Genomic DNA, 20,427 nt, shown 5'->3' on the forward strand with positions numbered 1-20,427 from the left:
TTTCCTCGTCCTTCCTTCTGCAGGGGTGCCCATCTCCCTGGTGATCAACTCCACGGGCCTGCAGGCGCCCGGCCGCCTGGACTCAGTGGAGCTCTCACACAGCTCAGGGCGGTCCCTCCTGACTTTGCCCACGCGGCCCCTCTCCAACGGATCTACCCATCAGCTGTGGGGCGGGCCGTCCTTCCACACCCCCAAGGAGCGCTTCTACCTCAAGGTGAAGGGCAAGGACCCGGAGGGGAACCTGCTCCTCCGTGTCTCCGGAGTTTCCTACAGTGGGCTGTCCCCAGGTGAGTGAGTGACTCTTACCACCCCCAGCTCCCTGGCTCCTTTGGAAGCCTGTTTCTTCCTGGAAACCTTTTCAGATTAGATTAGGAAATGTTTGTTCATTAAACTTCTGTCAGCAGCAAGCTTTGCAAGGCAGCATGTTAAGTACTGAGATGCTTTAGATGTAGTCCTCAGCTCAAGGATTTACTACAAAATCCTCCATCCATGCATCCATCCATTTACCCATGCATCCTGTTTATCCAGCCAGCCATCCATCTGTCCATCCATCCATCTGTGTATTCAGCATTCATTTTGTGCCCGTCATGGTGCTAGACACTGTAGACAGCAGAAAGCAGGGCCGTGGGTGCTCTTCCATCATCCTAATTACTGTCAGAATCATGGTAAGGGGGGAAGAAATAGCTCAGTGGTAGGACACGTGCTTAGCATGCACTAGGTCCTGGGTTCAATCCCCAGTACCTCCATTAAAAAAAAAAACTTGTGGGCATCATAATCATGGTAATTCTAGTCTGGTTACCATTTTGAGCACTTCCCAGGGGACGGTCCTGGGCCAAGCACTTGCCCTGCATTAGCCCATTGGATGCTTACAGCAGTTCTGAGCTGTGTCCCCATTTTATAGCTGAGGAAGTGGAGGCCACCCACTTCACAGGGCTGCTCGGAAGGTTCCATCAGCTAATACACATAAGAAGACGGCTCTCGGGTGCTCAGAGGCTGCACCTGATGTGGGAACTGTGGACTAGGGCCTTCCACATGTGGCAGCTGCTGTGACTGTAATATTGTAGAAACAAGTCATTTTATGGCCCCATCTTTGACCATGTTGTGTTGGTTCCCACATGTATGGCCTTTGGTGGTTTCTTGTGTGTCCCTGAGGTCTCCCCATCCAGGCTAGACGTTCCCAGAAGGCAGGGCAGAGTCTTTGGCTTTCCAGATGCCTTTGGTCCTGGCAGGGCGGTGGGGGGTCTGAGCTCACTGGCCATCAGCCTCTTTACTGGGCTCCCTTCCTTCCTCCCGCCCATGCTGCCCCGCCCCGGCAGTGGCCTGGGAGCGGCTCACAGAGGTGGGTGTCAGTGATGTTCCAGCATCAGCTTTGCTGAGGGGGCTCACACTCCCCTGACCACCTCGCCCAGGGATGCAGGGAGGGCGCCAAGGTGCCATGTGGAGGTGAAGGACTTTAAGGACCTGAGTGGGGCAGGGCAGGGCAGGGCAGGGTGAGGGGCTTGGGACCCCTTCTTTTAGCCTCCTGGCCTCCACTCCCCTGCTGTGGCCCCGGGTTCCTCCTCCCTTGGCCTTTAGAGCTTGGAGGAGGAAATTTCAGGAGGGAATTTCAGCGGGGGGAGTAACTGCCTCTTCCCTGTCCTTTCAGGTGGATCCAAGAGTTTGGAGTTTAGCTCTGGCTTTTGGGCTCCATGTCACTCTAGATGACAGTGAGGGGTTTGGTTTAGGTTTCTGCTGCTTCCTCTCCCTTCCAGATCTGGGAGGCTGGAACTTTGAGAGCAGGAGGCTCTGGGTTTGGAGACATGGGGATGGAGAGGGCTGGACTTGGGGTCCACGGGCTGTTTCAGCCCCAGGAAGAGGGAGCCAGAGCTGGTCCTGCAGAGGCTTCCAGTGTGTGGGGGTGAGTGGTGGCTGCTCTGCACACAGCTGAGGACGTGGCTGGATGGTCCGACACCCCTCTCCCCTGGGATGTGGCTGGGAGCCCATAGCATGATGTCACCCGCCACCCTCCCACCCCAGCTCTGTGCTCGGAGGAGGTCTGGCACATTGTCTCACCCTCAGAGCATCTCTGGTGGGGATGGGAGAGAGGGCAGCACAAGGGTTGAGCGCACGCCCACAATCACCCAGCGAGGCCCTGATGGCCCGAGACCAACCTTGGGGGACAGTTCTCAGACTTCTCCACTGAAGTAATTCCAATAGCCAAGGAAAGAATTGTGTGTCACCCCAAGGCCAGGGTCAGTCGAGGAGGGCGGTGGTGTCTGATGGGGGTCCCAGGAGGCTCACCACAAAGCTGTGAGATTTCATTGAAGTCTCTTGGTTTATCTCAAAAATGCGTGTGAATTTTATATTCACAGCCACGCTCCAACTATGCTTATTTTTACATTAGAAAGGGCTTCCCTCCAAAACTTTGAGTGAAACTGACCCTCCAGGCAGGCGAGCACTTGCACAGCCCCACCCACAGCTCTGGAGAGTCTGTCTGGGGAGCATTTCATCAGATTTCAGGGCTGGTCTGACTTCTCTGTCCCGTACAGTTGAGAAAATGGTGGCTCAGCCTGGTCCATCCTGGCTAGTCTTCTCAAAAACCATAACAACCACAGGAGCTTTCGTCGACGGAGCAGGCTGTGCCACATGCAGATGCCAAGTGTTTTCCACGCTTTGTCTCTTACCAACTCCTCACGGTGACGCAATGACGTCAGTAACGCAATTAACCTCCTTTTACAGAGGTGGAAACTGATGCTCAGGGAGGAGATGCTACCTGCTCTCACTGGCCACCAGATGGTGGAGTCACGGGTTGAATCCTGGCCTCCCAGCCCCTGCCTCATCCCTCTGGGTCTCTCTGTCGCTGGGTGGTGAGGGCAGGCAGTGGATGGGTGCGGGGAGGAATCCTGAGTACTGGCCCTTGCCCGTAGGTGCCCCCCTAGTCAGCATGCCCGCCAGGATCCATGGCTACCTGCACCAGCCCCTGCTGGTTTCCTGCTCAGTGCACAGTGCCCTCCCCTTCCGGCTACAGCTGCGGCGGGACGGAGCCAGGCTGGGCGAGGAGAGGCATTTTCGGTGAGTGACTGATGGCTGCTCATTGTCCCCAGCCCCAGGGCTCCTGGGAGCTTACTGCCCTGGAGGGATCTGAGGGGAGTGGGTGGCAGAAGCGGGACCTTGGTCTCGGTCACAGTGTCCTCCTGGGCACCTCCCAGCTTGGCCACGGTTGCAGGAGGGTGGTTCCCTGAGGCTCCCACCACTGCTGGGTCACCACCCCGTGAAGGAGTCATGGGCCTTCCCCAGATTCTGAAAACTCAACCCATACAAGCCCAGCTCTTTGCTGGTCAGGGCAGGAAGGACCCGCTGAGCCCCTCCCCCTTAATGGTTGGAAGTCCAGGGCTCAGAGAGGGAGAAGGACTTGCTCAAAGTCACACAGCATATCGTGGGATTTGCATGACCTTGGCTGCCTGCCTCTTCTTACCATGTCTCCAAGAGGATTTGGAGCCTTCCTTCTGGGCAAGATTCAGGGGATCAAGCCCCCAGAGGGCTGGATGAGGCTGGGGGACCTTGACTGGGGTCAGTGCGACTGTGTGTCTCCAGCTGTTCTGTGTTCGCAGGGAGTCAGGGAACAGCAGCTGGGAGATCCCACGGGCCTCCAAGGCCGAGGCAGGCACCTATGAGTGCACAGCGGTCAGCAGGGCTGGGACTGGACGAGCAAAGACCCAGATTGTCGTCACAGGTCTGTCCCTTTGGGCCCATCCGCACATGCCCGCCCTACCCTCTTCCTGAGTTCTCCCTCTAGGATTTCCTCGTGGGGTTTCTCCATCCATGAGCGAGCGTGCCAGCCAGCTGCTGGGGACCGTCCATCATCCGGAGTCTGACGCCCACACTGCACCTGCCTGCTGGCTCCCCTTTTGGCCTGTCTCACCCACGAACGGCCTGTGGGCCTCAGTTGCAGGAAGACTGAGAACCCCTACTTGGGCCATGCCCACAGCCCCCAGCCTCAGTCCCACCCCTGACTTCTTGGTCTGGCCTCTGGGGCCTGGTCAGCCCCCAGGCCCTTCTAGGAGCCATCATCCATCTCGTAGTCTGGATCCCTTAATTCCTCCAGGCCCTGCCACGTGGCACCATTGGGCTCAGGAAGGTTGGAAACGCCACAGACCCTCTTGAAATGAAATTGGCTTTATTTTTAAAATAATGAGCCTAAACTCTCTTGAAGAGAAGAACAGGGGCCCAAAGAATGTGGAGAGATCACAACTCTGTATTCCTAATTGCACACAAAATCACGCGTGCTCCTTATAGGGAGTCGGGAAAATATAAACTAGCAAAAAGGGATGGAAATAACCCATGACCCCTCCAATGTGGAGAGGACCTTGGGAGCATTCTGATTCATTTCCTTTCGGACCTTTAGCTATGTGTGCATTTTAACAAAAATGGTATAATTTGTCATCTATCACTACAGCATGCCAGCAAATATTTTACTGTTTATAAGTGGTGAGCAGAGAAGAGTAAAACAGAATAAGAGAACTTGCACATACGTTTATCAGACCGAACGGGTGCTAATCTTTTGCCATATTTGCTTTTTCACTTTATAGTTAAACTTATAAAAACTACATGGTAGGCGACCTGACATTTCAGTATGTATCTCTCTTTTTTTAAAATTGATTTTCCTATGTAATAAAGATTCTATGATCGTACCTAATGAAATGAACAGTAGGTAATACCTTAATGCTATTTAATTTGGCCAGAGTCAAACTTCCCCATTAGCATGCTTGGACATCGTGGTCGCTGGCACGTGGACCCGGCTTTTTTCCTGCAGGTTCTCAGCCCACGTCCCTGGTTAGATGGCCTCTGATCTGTCACTTCTTATGACCTCTTCCTCTTGAGAGAGCAGGTTTCTTAGTTCTTTCCTCCTGTGGACAGTGGTCTTTTTCAGTTCCACATCTGGCTGCTGTGTACAGAGAGTAGCTCTGTATTTGTCTCAGACTTTATTCTGGGTGGAATTATTGGCTCAAAGGGTGTGAAGAGTGGTGTGGGTCTTGCTAAATATTGCAGTTGGCCGGTGTGGGGAGCAGGCACGCACGCGCAGCCCTCGGCCGCCCCAGCGTGGTGAGCAGGTGCCGGTTAACTGCTCTGCTGGCCGCCGTGTCCTGAGGGATGCAGCCGGGCTTTTGGAGCCAGGGCCTGCAGGATGCCCCCCTCCCCGTGTCAGCCCCTCAGTGCCTCCTGTGCTCCTGTTCCTGCAGACCCCCCACCGCAGGTGGTTCCTGTCCCCAATGTGACCGTGTCTCCAGGAGAGACCGCCATCCTGTCCTGCCGGGTCCTGGGCGAGGCCCCGTACAACCTGACATGGGTCCGGGACTGGCGAGTCCTGTCAGCCTCGACGGGCAGAGTCACACAGCTGGCCAACCTGTCCTTGGAGGTCAGTGGCACCATTCCCAGTGATGCCGGGCGGTACCAGTGCATGGCCAGCAACTCCAACGGGGTCACGAGGGCGTCTGTCTGGCTCCTGGTGCGAGGTGAGGTTGTTGTCCTCCCAATTCAACACTGCCTGGTGTTTTCCCCTTAAGTCTATCAAGCCATCCATCTGCCCAGCTATCATCTCTAGCAGGCAACATCAGCCCTTTCAGTGTTTTCTGAACCTCCAGAGAAAGGATTCTGTAGCCTTGCAGCGTAACTGTAGTGGTTTGCACAGTTGGAAAGTTCACCCTCATATCTAACCTAAGTATCTACTGCTGTAGGCCAAGCCAATTTCATTGGCTGTCCTTTTCCTATGCTATTGAGCACGTCCATTGTCCACCCCTCCCAACATGTAGGACAGAGATGGAACACTGGAAATTTCTGAAAGCCCAGAGATCAGATGTGCTTGGCAGGGGCTGGGCAGCACTGACCAGATGAAGGTGGAGGAGGCAGTGCGAGGAGTGCACGGCTGGAAGTGTTAGTGCCTGGATGTAGTCTCAGGTCTGCCCAGGATTTAGACAGATCCTCCTCTTTTGGGTGCTATTTCCCCAAGTGTAAGAGTGAGCGTGTTGGAAAAAGATAGGTGAGTTGGCCCGGGAGGCCTGTTTGAGCCTGACAAGTCTGCTGTACTGTGAGCTTTCTGAGGGCCAGGATAGAACCTAAGTTTGCAGCCCATATGTGGGCAGGCCTTGGGGTACACTCAGGGCCCCAGCCCTGGCATCTCGACAGCTCTCTAAGCCTCTTCAAGGTGCCCAGCCCAGGGCAGAAATCCAGGGAGCTCAAGGCCCTCGCTGGGGGCTGTTGGGAATTCAGGTCCCTATGGGGTCTGAGGATGTGACTGAGCAGCTGTCTGGTCAACCCCAGGTCCCAAGGAAGCTGCTCCCAGGGATGCAGGCCCCTCAGAGCCTTTGCTTCCTGTGTCTCCGCCATCTGTGGCTGCAGGGAGGGGCAGGGGGCCCAGGGCTGGGTGCCTGGTTCAGCACAGCTCCTCTGACAGGCTCTTCCCCACTTGTCCTCTCTTTAAACCACAGAGGCCCCCCAGGTCAGCATCCACACCAGGTCCCAGCACTTCTCCCAGGGTATGGAGGTGAGGGTCCGCTGCTCAGCCTCTGGATACCCGGCACCCCACATCTCCTGGAGTCGTGAGGGTCGTATCCTGCAAGGGGACAGCAGGTGAGAGGCCCAGGGCTTGGAGCTCTGGGGCTGGGAACAGGTGGTCAAGGACTCCCAGGGACCCCTCTGAGCCTCGGTCTTCTTAACTGAGAATGGAGGGGTAGCACATGCCCTGCCTTCTTCCTGGGATGACTTGAGACTCAGGAAGGGGATCACTGTGGAAACATAACGATGCCTCAGGGTGAGCCCCGGCGTCAGGAGCTACAGCTCCAGAATCCCACAGACCTGTGCTTGAATCCTGCCTCTGCCAGTCAGGCTGTGTGATCCTGGACAAGTCACCTTACCTCTCTGAGCCCCACGAATGAAAAAAGGCCGCATAAGTAAAGTGCTGACCACACAGCCCGGCCCAGAGCAAGCAGCCAGTGTATAGCGGTGTCACTAGTGATCTTGTTAATTAATTTGTTAATTAACATAAATGACTGGAGCAACCGCACATGACCCGATCTAACCGGCCCCTTGCTGTTGAACTTGTTTCATGGCACGACTCCAGAGTCCGTGTGGATGCCCACGGAACCCTGATCATTCAGGGAGTGGCCCCAGAGGATGCTGGGAATTACAGCTGCCAGGCTGCTAATGAGGTTGGCACAGACGAGGAGACAGTCACCCTCTACCATACAGGTACTTGGGCCAAGGGCATCTGCAGGAGAGGCGTATCCAGCGTCCCCACTCTGGTCCACAATACTTGTCGAGCATCTGCTGTGTGGGAAGCACTGGGGATACGGCAGTGAACACATGGTCCCTGTCCAGTTGGAGGGTAGTGTGATGGAGTGATGGGCAGGTGGGGCGAGGGGGAAATGGCTGTTACTCACAGGGCCAGCCTCCACGAGGAGGTGACCCTCGACACAGAAAGGCATGGGAACAGCATTCCAGGCAGAGGAACCAGGTGGAGTGAAGGCTGCCAGGTGGGAATGAGTGTGGGTGCCAAGAGGCTGCAAGGAGGCTGGCTGGGTGGGGGGGGGAGGGGCATTTTAGAATTTTGTAGAATTTCAGCTTTTATCCCAAGTTCAGTGAGGGACAGCAGGGTGGGGGTTGGGCCCAGGAGTAACTGGTTTTTTTAAAAAACCAGCCGAAGTTACATCTCTCTGGGGTGACTGCCCTGGGTTCGGGAAGTAGGAGTGTGGGGTGGGGAGGAGGCAGGTGCTCACCATCCTGTCCCCACTGCCCCTCCCCCAGCTGGGGAAAGCTGCATTCTCGCTCTAGGGGGTCTGTAGGTTGGTCCCTACTTCTCCATCTGCTGCCCACACAGACCCGCCATCCATCTCAGCCGTAAATGCTGTGGTGCTTGCTGCCGTCGGGGAGGAGGCTGTGCTGGCGTGTGAGGCATCTGGGGTGCCCCCGCCCCGGGTCATCTGGTATCGAGGTACGTTAGGTGGGAGAAGGGCCCGCAGAACGGTCCCTCCGGGGCCCCAGAGGATGGGGGCAGGATGGTCTCGGGGATGGGGGCACTCCGAATGGGATGTCTGGGGAGAGGGAGCCATTTCCAGCAACCCCCACTCAGCCCCAGCCCAGCCCAGTGTCCACAGAGCTGATGCAGGCTGGCTCTGTAGTCAGGAGCAGGATTTAGAATAGACCCAGATTTGAATTCCGGCTCCCCTGGTTGACCTTGGGCAAGTGACTTGACTTCTCTGAGTCTGCTTCCTTAGCCAAAAAATGGGGGAAATCAAAGATGGTTGTGTCTGTATGTGGATTAAATGAATCCATATGTGTCAATTGTTTAGAACAGGCCTGGCGTACGGGCTGGGCTCGCCGTGTTTAGTGACGGTGATGGTGTGGTGATGGTGTGATTATCTGAGAGACGGGAATAGTGATAATAGGGCTGGTGTGAGGCTTTTCTGAGTTAACGGGTGTAGAGGGTCTTCTCTGAGCCGGGGTTTGATTCACGGGCGCTGCTCCTGGGCCCACACCAGTGGGCGTGGGTCCTGGGGCTGCAGCCGCACACTTTCTAGAAGCAGAACGCTGGGCTCCGTCTCCACCACAGCCCCCTCCCATGTGCAGGCACTGGTCCCCAGCTGGTGGTGGCAGAGGCCTCAGGACTCTTTGCTCAGTGCTCCTGTCACTCTGTGCTGTGGCTGAGAGCTCCACCAGCTCGGCTGGGGAGCCCCTTTTTGAAAGGGGATTTCTCAATGCAATGTTATTCAGCCTTAAGAAAGAATGAAATTCAAGTTGCACCACAACGTGAATAGAGTTACCGCTGAACCGAGCACTTCAAAGTGGTTAGGGTAATGCATTGTATGTGGTTTTTACCATCATTTTTTTTTTAATTTGAGAAGTTTTGTTACAACGTGGATGAACCTTGAAAACATACTAAGTGAAATTAGCCAGACGCAGAGAGACAAGGATTGTATGATTCCACTTACAGGTGTGGACTCTTACACAGGAGGTACCTAGAATATGCACGTTTATGGAGACAGAAAGGAGAATTATGGTTGCCAGGGGCTGAGGGAGCGGAAAATGGGGACTTAGTATTTAACAAGCCGAGTTTCAGTTTGAGAAAATGAAAAAATTTTGTGGATGAACGGTGGTGATGGTTGCACAACAATGTGAAGGTACTTAATGCCACTGAATTGGACACTCAGAATGCTTAAAAGGAAAAAATTTTGTGTTTATGTATGTTTTACCACAATTTAAAAAATAAAAAATTAAATTGTAAAAAGGGGTCAGAATCAGGGTGGTCCCTCAGGCTTCAGGAGCTTGGGGGTGGGGTAGGGGGACAGGGCAAGGACAGAGGGACAGTAGGCAGGGGAAGTGAGGGAAAGGCCCTCAGAGAGGCAGCCATAGGGGGGTGGTCATCTCAGTGACTCTGAGCTCCTCCCAGAGCCGATCCGAGCCTCTTCTTGCACCTGGGCAGAGGGCATGGGGACCCAGTAGGGAAGCCCAGGCAAGGAGTTCTTGGGCGATAATCCTGTCACATGCTGGGGGACAAGCTGAGACTCACTTCTGGTCAACAGCAGGGCTCGGGGAACTGGACCCAGGGGTGCTGACTTAAAAACTTTTTTTAAATTGTGATAAAATATACGTAACATTTGCTGTCTTAACAACTTTTAGGTATTCAGTTCAGTAGCATTAAGAATATTTGCAGTGTCACACAGTCACCACCACCACCACCCGTCTCTAGAACTCTTTTCGTTAAGCAAAACTGAAAATCTGTACCTATTAAACAATAGGGGTCCTGACTTTTATAGGGAGCCTTTCCCTCACACTCACCCCTCCAAGGTTCCAGCCTTGGGAAGTTGCTGGAGCCCAGGGTCAGGAAGGCAGCCTGACTCCTTGGCCTTCCACGGCAACCATGGGTACCTGCCTGATGCTTTCTCTTCTTTGGTCCAGGGGGTCTTGAAATGATTCTGGCCCCTGAGGCCTCCAGCTCTGGGAAGCTGCGGATCCCGGCAGCTCAGGAGAGGGATGCTGGCATCTATGCCTGCCGAGCTGTCAATGAGTTGGGCGACACCTCGGCGGAAATCCGGCTGGAAGTTGGACGTGAGTGTACACCTTGTCCCCACCTGCCCCCGCTCCCTACCACCTGCCCTACCTCTGAGCAGGGAAGAGAGAATGTAGCCATGTAGCCTGCCAGTGGGGAATCTGCATCATATAGATCCAGAGCATGTGGGGCAGGGGTTTCAGAGGGAGATGGTGTATGCGTTCCCTCTTGCTGTGTAACAAATTGCCCCCCAAACTTTGTGGTTTAAAGCAATAAGCATTTATTATCTCACAGTTCTGGAGGGTCAGGATTCTGGGAGTGGCTTAGCTGGGTGCTTCTGGCCTCAGGGCCTCTCCTGGGATGGCAGTTAATACACTGGCCAGGGCATCGATCATCTGAAGGCTTGATTGAAGCTGGAAGATCCACTCTAAGTTCATTCATGTGGCTGTTGGCAGCAGGCCTCCATTCCTTACCCATATAGGCTTCTCCAGAAGGTTTCTCGTGACATGGATTTTCCCAGAGAGAGTGAGTCAAGAGAGACAGAGATGGAGATGGAGAGGATCTGTGATGGAAGCAGTAGTCTTTATAACCAGTAACGATCTTGGAAGCGACATACTGTCACTCCTACTGTATTCTGTTGGTCACACAGACCAGCCCTGGTACATGATGGGTGGGAGGGACCACTCAAGTGTGTGAGTACCAGGAGGCAGGGGTCACTGGAGCCATTTGGAGGCTGCCTACCACAGAGACAGTTTGGTTCAACTTGGGCATTGTCATCCCCAAGACCTGAGTTCCAGTCTTGTCTCCATCACCTACCATGTATGTGCTTTGGTCAAGTCATTGACCCTCTGTTTCCCCATCTGTAAAATGGAGCTGACCACACTACTTCTTTTGTTGGGTTGCTGTGAGGGTTCAGTGAAATCAGGCATTAAATGCTTAGCACACGGTTTGGCCCATCATGAGTGCTTAACAGATGGAGAAGCGATTATCCCCTTTTTACAGACGAGGAGGAGGCTGGATTCTTCTGTGGCTGGTACATGGCCTTGTCTGTGATTGTCATGATGTCTAAGCTCCAGGCCTGGATCCCGGGCACTGGGAGCTGCTCGGAAGTTGTGGGCACGGCTCCTTGGCATGCTGAGCCGGAGCGGATTGGGCTCTGAGGGTTGGCTGTGGCCACAATGGGAGAGACAGGTGTTGGAAGTTCTGGGCAAGTGCAGAGAATGGAGAATGTACTTAACTGGGCTGGGTGGGATGGCCAAGGGGCTCCCCACGGAGGCTCAGTCAGGAGGGTCTGGCCCTGGGGGATATGGTGCCATCTCAGAGTTGGGATCCTCTCTAGCTTGGGGTACCCTTAGCCTTCATTCATCTCCATCATTTATTCCTCTGACACGTGGTCACCAAGTGGCCAGGCCCTGTGTCCAGTCCTGGGTTCAATCCCTGGTAACTCCATTAAAAAATTTAAAAAAGGAAAGAAAAGAAAAGAGATGGTAAATAGACAATTAGAATATTCAGTGTGTAGAGCATTTAGAAGTAGCATTCTCAGGGCCTGTGGGTGGCTTCTTTGTTTCTGGCAACACTGGAGGCCAGGAAGGCTTCTTGGAGGAGGCAATATTTAAGCTGAGCCTAGAAGCAGTCAGGTGACGAGCCGGGGAACAGTGTTCCAGGCAAAGGGACCTCCCCACGGGAAGGGAAGCAAGGTAGCAAGTGGGACGTAGAGACGGTGGGGAGAGGGGAGGCCGAGGCGGCTGCCCTGCTGTGGGTCACTCCCAGCCTCGGGTTAGGGAGCCTGGTGGAGTTTGGGCTTTGTTCTGCGGGGGCAGTGAGAGGTTTTAAGGAGGAGAGTCGTGTGCTCAGACTTTCCGTTTCTAGAGTTTACTGTGTGGCTGGGCTCTTGGATAGGGTGGGGTGGGTGTGGAAAGTCATAGGCTTAGAGCCTGATGATAAAAATAGAAGTAAGACTTCTATGAAATCTGCCACGTGCCAGGGCCAGCTCTAAGCACATTTCATGTACCAACATGAAATCCTCCTCACAGCCCTCTGAGATGGGCTCTATCATTATCTCCTCTATAGATGGGGCAAACAAGGCCCAGAGAGGTTAAGTGCCTTGGCCAAGGTCACACAGCTGGTGAGCAGCAGAGCTGAGATCTGAACCCAGGGTCTGGGCCTTTGGTCCCTGGACTTGATCCTGATGCTCCCAGCAGGTGAACTTGGACGCTGCTTCCCCACTCTGAGCCTCGGGCTCCTCACCTGCAAGTGTTCCTGAATGTTGTGTGAGTGAGAGACTGCAAAGACCTGGGACACGGCGGGCTGCCAAATGCCACTGTGGTTGTGATTAGTCAGAAGGTCCTGGGTCAGCAGACAGGGGGCTCCAGGGAGGGCTGCTCTTGGCATTGGTACAAGAGTCATCCTTTGCTGAATGTCTCGTTTCTTTTTAGCAAAGCCTTATTTCTTTGGGGCCCAGGCTGACACGCCTGTCTTGTCCTGTCCCTTCACCTGCCAAGCCATTGGTCTTGTGGCCCTTTCCTCCTGTCAGGAGGAGGAGGTGGCTGGCATCCCAGAAGTAGGCTTCTGGGGTCACTGGGCCATTGGTGGCCTCTGACCTTCAGGTCAGGGACGGGGTGGATCGTGGCCCAACAGCTGTGTGTCTGGGGCGAGCTGGCCTGGCATCAGGGGTGGGAAATTGAATTTCCTGCCCATCTGCGTGACAGCTGTGGTGTAGCCTTCCTGGCCAGGTTGGCAGAGCCTTCCAGAGCTGGGAACGGGTGGGCACTGTGCCCGCTTCCTGCTGTTCAGCTGGGAACCCGCTTCCTGGTGGCATTTGGGGTACAGAAAGGAGGGCAGCCTCCTTCTGTACTGCCAGCCAGGGCCTGTATTTGGGGGCCGCCCTGCAAGGTGCTTTGGCATTCCCTCTGGACCTGGCATTTGGCAGAGAAGAGTCCTGGATCGACGTCTGGGTCCTGCTGCTTGTTCGGCCAAGCTATTTACCTTTGTGAACCTCAATTTTCTCATCTGTGAAATGGGGATGATTATAGTAGAGGCTTGCTCATAAAGTCCTTGAGAGATTTAATGAGATAATGTGCTTCACTCCAGGGTTGAATGGAATGGATACTCCATAGACCGGCCATGGGCTGGGCAGGGCTGACAAGGACCTGGTGAGGCCGGGTGATTTGTCACGTGGCTGGTGACTGGGCTATGGGGCGGTCCCCCCTCCCCGAGTTCGATGCCCTTTCTATTTTACTTTAAAACTTCCCTGAGCTCAGTTCCCTTTGCCCTGCTGGAGTTCTCGCCAAGTGGGTGTTCACGCAACCCTGTTTCTCTCCTCTGATTCTAATCTCTGCTTCCTGTTCCCAACCCTGAGGCCCCCGCTTGCTGGGTGGATGCACAGGGGGGCAGGGGTGTGCTTCTGTGGGAGCGAAGACCCTTTGGCCAGCCTGGGGCAGTGGGAGAGAAACAGAGCCCGGCTCCGTGGCAGGTTTGGCCAGTATCCGGGCGGCTTCTCCATCAGGCCTCAGCAGCCAGGCCCAGAGACCGTGACACTTTTAGGGCCCCTGGACAGTGTTCTGATTTGAATTTCTTTTGACATCAGAAGAGGAAAGTGAAGAATAGTAAATAGATAAAAATGAATGTAGCCTGGATTGGGTTTGTCTTTATAAACAGCCATAAAATATAATTTAGAATTTTTTTTTTTAGGGAGAAAGAGGCCTGTGAAAGTCATGCTCCAGCCCTGGCCAGTGGGGCTGTGGCTCCAGCCCCAACCGCAGGATCTTTCTATGGGGGAAGGAGTCTCCCCAGGAGGGGGTGCCGAGGCCATCCACCAGCCTTGTCTCATTCACAGACACCCTGGGGTTCTCTCTAAGTGCAGGGCAGGGCCTGAGGCCGGCCTCTCCCATGGTCCACCCTGCCCATCTGTCCAGTCTTTGGGCCTGAGACCAACTTCCTTCCTTCTGGCCAAACTAAGTCAACGCTGATTGCAGTGCTCCTTCCCAAGCAGGCTCAGGACTCTGAGTCACAGGAACGGGGGGCTGGCAGAGGAGATGGGGGGCTGCAGGGTCTCCAGACAATAGTAAAGAGCCCTGGAGCTTTAAAGCATTGGAACCAGGGTGAAAATAGTTACCTCTTTCTGGATGGGGAAGCCGAGGCACAGAGCGGTAAAGGGGTTCACCCTGGGTCCCCAGTGGGGCAGGGGCAGCGTGGGGGCCCTGCCCAGGCTTCAGGCCTTCAGGCTGGTGTCCCTCGCCCTGGACGCCAAGTCAGAGGAAGGGAAGTAGTCACTTCTGTCAAGGTGTCGCCATCCTAGAATCTGTGGGTGTCTTTCCCTCTAGACAATCCCTGGGAGTTGCGGGGAGTGGTCCCATCTGCTGGGTGCTGTTAACTGCAGTCTCAGCTCCTCTGAAGAGGGGGGAGCAGGGGTGGGGGTTGTGGGGACAGGCAGAGGCAGCCCTCAAGGTGGCCAGACCCTCCTGTCCTGGCCCGTCCTGGGCTGCTGGCTGGCATACTTCAGGGGGCCTATTCTCTCTTCCTGTGTGTTCCAGAGTCCCCACACAGAGCTGCTGCCCCACTGGCACATGGCAGCTGTCAGCTGATGAGACCTGGGCCTCCCCAGGGAGCCCAGCGGCTTCTGTGATGTCCACCTGTCTTGGGGCATTCACAGCTCCTGCCCCAGAAACCCGCCCAAGGCCAAGGCAGAAAGGGCCATTCCTGGGGAAATATGATGGTGGTAGAGCCAGCTACCTCACAGTGCCCCCTCCCCTGCAGAGGGTCACCTGAGAGTCTGTGAGGAGGGGGCTAGGAGCCTGAAAGCAGAGGTGGCTGAGCCTCTAGGATGAGGCCCTGGAAGGGGCCTGGGCCGGAAGCCTGGCCCCGCCATGTGCTGCAGGATCAGGTCTGGCCCCACCCCTCCCTTGGGCCTCAGTCTCCCATCTGCACAGTGAGGGGACCAGAGGACCTTCAGCGCTGGTGTACAGGGTTCTGGGGTCCTGCCTTATTTAGGGGGCTCCAATGAGGAACAGGGGGATGGCTGAACGGGAGACTGAGTCACCATTTTCTGGGCAGGATCTGAGACTAGAATGTAGCTGCTTTGAGATTCACCTCTGGAGAGGACAGAAGAGGCACCAAGTTATCCCCGAGTAATAGGGGGAAGGCAGAGGTGCGGTGGCTGAGAACCTGGGCCTTAGCAGCAGCCAGACCTGGGCTCTGATCCCAACTCTGCCATTGACTTTGATATGCGTTTCAGGCTGTTTCCTTAATCTCGCTGGCCCTCAGTTTCCTCATCTGTAAAATGGGGTTGTGATAATACCCATTTCATGGGTTTATTGAGACCATGAATGAAATCATGTTTCTAAAAGCACCATCACCATAGCTGTCAGTAGCTGTTCCAGATGCTCCCCTTTGTGCATGTTATTTGCTTATTATTACGAGTCAGCTGTTGCTTCTCAGAGGGAAGCACTGGACTGGGAGGAGAACAGGGAAGGGAGCACGCTCTACGATATCCCACAGTCGGGAGATAAAGCTGGACTGTTTGGCTAAGGACAGAGGGGGTCAAGAAGTAGTGTGAGAGAGACAGTGGGTGGGAGGCCTGCCTGGAGGAGGGAGCTTTGAGCTGAGCCCTGCAGGGGGTTGGGCAGAGCGGGGAAGGTAGGCTCTGGGGGTACCTGGCCTTGGACCTGAGCCTCAGCTCTGCCCTGGAGGCCCGGGAAAGGGGAGGGGGAATAGCAAAGCCATGCCCCCCAGGACCAGGGCTCCGCAGGGCCAGTAACCCCAGCTGAAGTGCCCAAATCAGAGGCTTTCTTGAGTTCTGAGCTGCGGCAGCTTCCAGGCCCCAGTGAGAAAGAAAAGCGGCGTGCGGGTGGTGTCTGAGTTAAGGTCCAAGATTGTCTTCCTCCTTCGCAGTGATTTTCCAAGCTGTGTCTGGATCTCCCTGGAACTTCCCTACTTCTTGAAGCCAGGAGGGAAATTTGATGTCATGATTTGGATGGATAGGGGAGATTTCTGGAAAGAGACTGCAAGAAGAAAGGGGCTGAGGGTTTTCCATGGTGCTGGATGCAGTGGGTTACAAACAGGTCGAGGGACCTTCCAGGTCATGGGTCTGAGGACAGGGACCTGAGGACAGTGCCCAGAAGCTGCAAGGCACAGGGCCTGGACCTGTCTGGAGTTGGACCTGCTTCTGGCCCGCAGAAGGGTGGAAAGGAGCATGAGTTTCTGTTTTGGGAAGTAACTTATTTCCACTCCCTGATTATAAAAGTAAGACAATGCTTAGAAAAAAGTTTGGAAGAAACACTAAAAACTATTAATCGTGGTTACTCGTGGACCTTGTATGAAGGGCATGGGATTTGGGGCATGTGGAACAAAAATTAAGGAGATAAACCCTGTATGTTATTCGAACTTTCTTTATAACTCAGGTGCGCAGGGCGGCCTGGCTTAGGTCTGTCATCCCGGTGTAAGGATGCTCTTTTCACTCTCAAGTGTCCCATTGTGACCATAAAGTATAAGGTCAAGTTATCTATAGGCCTGTTTTGATTTTTGTGTAGAGATTTATATGCTTATTACAAAATGTTCAGCAAGCGGAGAAGGATGTAGAGAAATAAAGATGTTCTAGAATCTCCCCAAGAAGTTGGCTCTTTGGGGTTGTGGAAATGGTTGCCGGAGTCCAGGGCACCAGTGAGAGGAAGCTCCTGTGGCCCAGGAGGACATGGTGGGGGAGCTAAGAGGCGGTGGGGCTTCTGTGACCCAGCGTGACTTGCAGCCCCTCCAAGGTGGGCTTCCCGGGAGGTGTCGCTGCCAGGAGCAGGCATGTTGCTGCCCTGCATGTCTGGGCAGAGCGAGGTCCCCGAGATGCCATGCAGGGTAGGAGGTGCATGGGCAGCTTCATCCTGCCAAAGGCCACTCCCTCTGCCTCACTGTCCCCACGCGCTCTCCAGGGGTGGACCCTGCCAAGTTCAGGTTGGCCCTGGAGCCCTGGAGATGAGTCAGCCCCAGGTTCACGAGGGTGAGGCTGGAAGAGAAGGAACCTTCCAGAAATGGGAAGGGAGGCAGTCCTCGGAACAGTGCTCTGGGGGCTGGGTGGGTCCAGCCTCTGGGGTGTGGCTGACCAGTCATCTGCCTGCAGACGCGCCCCAGCTGAAGGAGCTGCCCCGGGATGTCACCGTGGAACTAGGGAAGAGTGCCCTCCTAGCGTGCCGGGCCACCGGCCGCCCGCCCCCGACAGCCACCTGGCGCCGTGGAGATGGCCAGCCAATGGGGCCCAGGCGGGGCAGCAGGACTGGGCAGCCCGATTCAGGAGTGCTGTTTTTTGAAAGTAAGAGATTGGGGCTGAGGGACGGTGGGCAGGGAGACAGAATGGCTTCCAATACCCTCAGCCCCCAAACTAGGTGGCCAGGAGCAGGACCTTGACCAGCAGGTCTGACCTGGGGTCAGGCTGATGCAGGGTCATATTTTGGCTTTGCACCACCTCTTGACCCCTCCAATCACACTACAAGGTGCAGGTTTTGATAAATGATCCCCAGTCTACACATGAGCACACTGAGGCCTTCTCACCCTTCCAAGGCGTCTGTATCCCACATCTGTTTCCTCCCTGCCATCCCAGATGTCTTACCTCTGCAGGGCCAGGCTGTGCCCAGGGCTCTGTCTGCACCTGGGGAGCTGGAGCCTTTGGAGGCTGGAGCCATGGTCTGCTCTGACAGTCGGGCCTGCCTCTTTCCTGCCCCTCAGGTGTGGTCCCTGAAGACCAGGCCCTGTATGTCTGTGAAGCTCAAAATGTCTTTGGGAAGGTGCAGGCGGAAGCCCGCCTCATCGTGACTGGACATGGTTCGCTGGTGGATCTGGAGAGGACGGTTTGGTGGGGAGGCCGGGCACCCCCGGGGAGGCCCCCATGATTGCCTGTCCTTTAGGACAGGTGTGTCCACAGCCAGGTTCTCCAAGAGGAGTATCTGGACCCCTACTTTCTGGGCAGTGTGCTCCAAAAACTGTGCCCTTTGACCCTTTAGGATCCCTAATCCTGATGCTCCCACTGGGGAGAGGGGCCTCTGTCCCCTGAATGACCATCCACAGGAATCCAGTGTGTCCGACACTGTCGTCTCTCCCACAGCCCCCCCACAGATCGCCAGCAGTGCGTCCACCGTCCGAGTGCTGGAGAGGCAGCCCGTGTCCCTGCCCTGCATCATCCTGGCTGGGAGGCCCCGCCCAGAGAGGCGCTGGCTCAAGGCCGGCCGGCCGGTGAGTGCTGGGCTCCTGGTGCCCAGGTGGAGGCGCTGTCACCTTCACGCCTTAGCCTGCGCTCTGTGGTTCCCCTGTTTTGTTCTGTCTTGATTTTTATTTATTTATTTTTTATTGAAGTATAGTTGATTTACAATGTGTTAATTTCTGGTGTACAGCATAGTGATTCACTCATAAATATGTCCCTTTTCGGATTGTTTGTCATTCTAGGCCATTACTAGGTACTGAGAATCGTTCCCAGTGCTATACAGTGGGACCTTGTGGTTTATTTTATGTAGCGGTTCCCCTGTTTTGGAATGTCCTCTTCCTTCCTCCCTCTCTTTCCTGCCTCTTTCCAGAACCTTCTCTGGTAATGCACGGATGGCATCCTTCACCCTCCAAAGTCCTTGGCCGGAGGACCTTGTGCTTCATTAGAGCAGCCGTTTAGTGGGGGCACAGACACACGCACTTGTCACCCCCACTCTGATGGTTCCAGGGCAGAGGTGGGACCCGTGCAGCTTAACATCTGGCCCGGCTGCCTAGCACACTGCTGGGCGCACAGTGGCTGCTTTGTCCCTTCCTGTTGATTTGATTCTCTTTATTTTCCGCTGTTTCCCCTCTCCTGTTCACTCCTTTGCAGCTCCCTTTTCTTCAGTGCTTGTGGCCTGTCCCCGGACATCCCGGGGCCTTTGCCCTGGAGGCTGTGGAGAGGTGCCCCCACCCAGCAGACGGCAGACACCGGACATGCAGGCAGGCAGTGACTGTGTGGCATCTTTCTATTCCCACCGCCCCGGTCCTGGCCCCGTTGTCCCAGCCCTGATGCAGGGCAGACAGGGTCCTGCTTCTGGAGCGTACAGGCTTGGAGGAGACTGATCGTGTCTATGACACCCTCTGCAGTCTGTGTAATGAGATGTGACCCTGAGGAGGACTCTGCCTGGGCGTGTGGGCTGGGGCGGTGAGGCACCTGCCTCAGTATAATCCGATGGGCCTCATCCATGCCAGAACGGGGAGTGGCCAGTGACGCAGAGCCTGTTTTAGCTCAATGGGGACACTGGGTGGACCCGTGCCTGCCCAGCTGCCAAGTGCAAGGAGCAGAAACCCCCTCAAGCTCGCTCAGCCCGAGGGTCTGGTACCAAAACAGCCAGGAGGATCTCCTGGACCCTGAGGGCAGAATGTGCAGCCAGGCTCACAGGACAGGGTCAGGGAGGCCCAAAGCAGGCTCAGGCCTGGTGGAAAGGTTTTTGGGCCCCTCATCAAGGATGGACTGGCTGGACATCTTTACAGAGGTTGCCCCAGGCCCCACCCTGGTCCTGACAGAGACACACTGGGACAGCCATCAGGATGCTTCTCTCTCTGGGACCACTTCTGACATGGCCACACCTCTGCTCTGCCCCGCATGGCTCTGTTCACTCCCCACAGACAGATAGGTCATCCCTTCTCTCTGTGGCCTCCGTGTGGAGCTCAAGACCCTACTCAATACAAGCTCTGGCCCCAACTCCGTACTCCCAATGTTGCGGAAAAATGTGTTACAGCTCCATGTTATAGCTCAGTTGTGACAGCAACCTGGATCCAGGGAGGAGACCAAGCAGCACTCTGAGAGCGGGAGAACTCAAATTTATTACATCAGCGAGCCCACAGGAGTTAACACTTCAAGCTTTGGACCCCCATCTGTGGGTTTACACAGGCCTTTTATAGGCTGCCAGTTTTACACTTTACAACATCATATGCAAATAAAGTACAACAGAAGTTGACCAACCAGGAACAAGCTTTGTAGAAATAGACCAATCAGGAGTGAGTGCCATGCAAATGAAGTACTACATAATGAACCAGTCAGAAGTTAGGGAAGTGGGCCAATCAGAAGTGAGAGTAATAACCAATCAGGAGTGAAGGAAGTAACCAATCAGAAGTGACCTCAGGGAACCAATAGAATTTTAGGTGTAAGTTAGCCGCTTTAGAGGCAAAAAGTGAGACAGAGCCTCTGGGCCAGGGAACTGGACCCTGCTGGGAGGAGAGCAGCGGCCCTGCCTAGGGGTTCTGCCCGTCTTTTATATGGAGCTTTCCGCCTCACCAGGAGAGGCTCCCTTGCCCTCCTTGGGTCAGGTGTCTTGCCGGCCATGGGAGAGTAGGGTGGGGTATGCCACAGGTCAGGCCCACCTGGCTCTGAGGGTCTGTGGGGGTGGACAAGTCTCAGGGAAGTGGTGGGAGCCAAGTGGTTG

General features: G+C 55.1%; 1 protein-coding gene across 1 annotated transcript in view; it reads left to right on the forward strand.

The window, feature by feature from the left end:
* The window catches only part of HMCN2 (hemicentin 2), a 150,051-nt gene that overhangs the window by 29,543 nt on the left and 100,081 nt on the right, over positions 1-20,427 (forward strand). Inside the window, exons 8-18 of the mRNA XM_064490616.1 lie at positions 24-287; positions 2,907-3,051; positions 3,591-3,712; positions 5,220-5,492; positions 6,465-6,606; positions 7,097-7,224; positions 7,853-7,966; positions 9,931-10,080; positions 17,127-17,315; positions 17,729-17,824; positions 18,105-18,232. Coding sequence (XP_064346686.1) covers positions 24-287; positions 2,907-3,051; positions 3,591-3,712; positions 5,220-5,492; positions 6,465-6,606; positions 7,097-7,224; positions 7,853-7,966; positions 9,931-10,080; positions 17,127-17,315; positions 17,729-17,824; positions 18,105-18,232 — 1,751 coding nt within the window. The remainder of the gene's footprint in view (positions 1-23; positions 288-2,906; positions 3,052-3,590; positions 3,713-5,219; positions 5,493-6,464; positions 6,607-7,096; positions 7,225-7,852; positions 7,967-9,930; positions 10,081-17,126; positions 17,316-17,728; positions 17,825-18,104; positions 18,233-20,427) is intronic.

The sequence above is a fragment of the Camelus dromedarius genome, chromosome 10 (genome assembly GCF_036321535.1).
Source record: "Camelus dromedarius isolate mCamDro1 chromosome 10, mCamDro1.pat, whole genome shotgun sequence".
Lineage (NCBI taxonomy): Eukaryota > Metazoa > Chordata > Mammalia > Artiodactyla > Camelidae > Camelus > Camelus dromedarius.